This window comes from Austrofundulus limnaeus, unplaced genomic scaffold (assembly GCF_001266775.1).
Source record: "Austrofundulus limnaeus strain Quisiro unplaced genomic scaffold, Austrofundulus_limnaeus-1.0 Scaffold82, whole genome shotgun sequence".
Classification (NCBI taxonomy): Eukaryota; Metazoa; Chordata; class Actinopteri; order Cyprinodontiformes; family Rivulidae; genus Austrofundulus; species Austrofundulus limnaeus.
The window spans coordinates 431,395-432,592 of record NW_013952484.1 but is presented as its reverse complement, the minus strand read 5'-3'; the positions used below and the strand labels follow the sequence as shown (position 1 = coordinate 432,592).

Here is a 1,198-nt window from a genome sequence, read left to right as displayed (position 1 = left end):
AGAATTAAAGTCAACTATTGTTGAAAAAAAAAACATAAAAAAAGAAACGGTAAAATCATTTTACGTTTAAATTATTACCTTTGGAGACGGATAATTTCTTAACGAGGGCCAAATTTGGCCCGTGGACCTTGAGTTTGATACCTTTCTGCGTGGCTGGAGAGGTGAAAGAAGGTCCTCTCTGTCTCCATCCTTCCTCCTGATGGGACTGTCGTCCTTCAGAGCCTGCACAAACGAGATCTGAACGGTTCTGTCGTGTTCCACAGCCTCTGCAGAGACCGGTCTCCTCCTGGTCTGTTGGTCCCAGTTCTGATCTGAGTGCATGGAGCGTCCCAAAGCCAGGGGTGCAGGAGGACCCTGCCAACTGGTGTCCAGGTACAGGTGAACTCCGAGGCACACAGCAGTGAGCAGGATGCTCAAACGCAGCAGAAAGCCCAGGGGGACTCGATCTTTGCACATGTCCATCTGGGAGTTTGTCCTCTTCGTCTCACTGGCTCTTTATATTTTTCTATATCCTTTTCTTAGTTTTTACCCCATTTTTCTGCAATCTAAGCCCTGCATGTGAAAAGTGTTTCTGCTAAAACCCCAGCTCACATGTGGTTTCCATCCAGCAGGACTGTGTAGTCTACATCTTGAGGCCCTGCAGATTCTGAAGTCTAATGTTTGCAGTCTGCTTTGAAAACTTTGGAAACTCCCTCAACTCGCATGCCYCTCTTTTACCAAAAGTTAACGCCCCCCACCTCTCAATTGCTTTCCTTATTCTTTCTATCAAGCTGTGTTGATGTAAAACACACACACACCATTGTCGCTCTGCCCCCTTTCTCGGGGTGGTCTCTTCTCTCAGGTTACTGTGCAGCTCCAGATATGGGCAGGGCCTGCTCGCCGACTCATGAGAGCCCAGCCTACGAAGAAAACTCCTCAAAGTCATGCTCGTCTGTTTTTGAAACAAATTCATTCCCAAGCATCAGTTTCTGAAATGGTTAAACGTGAAAAAATAAGATTTAAAATGAATGTATTTCTTKAAAATTGTGTACTTTTAATTAAATGAATTTGCTCTCATACTGTAACTAATCACTGAAATTTATGTAAAATGTGCCGAGCAGTGATTTCTCTTAAAAACTAATTTCCTCTTATATTAATAACTGCTCTCAGAGAGAGAGAGAGAGAGAGAGAGAGAGAGAGAGAGAGAGAGAGAGAGAGA

General features: G+C 44.1%; 1 protein-coding gene across 1 annotated transcript in view; it reads right to left on the bottom strand.

Annotated features, from left to right (window-relative positions):
• Positions 1–1,016, bottom strand: part of mettl24 (methyltransferase like 24) — a gene marked incomplete in the record, with an annotated part of 43,976 nt that extends 42,960 nt beyond the window's left edge. The window contains 1 exon segment of the mRNA XM_014011566.1: positions 142–1,016. Coding sequence (XP_013867020.1) covers positions 142–462 — 321 coding nt within the window.
• Between the last annotated feature and the right edge of the window lie 182 nt (positions 1,017–1,198).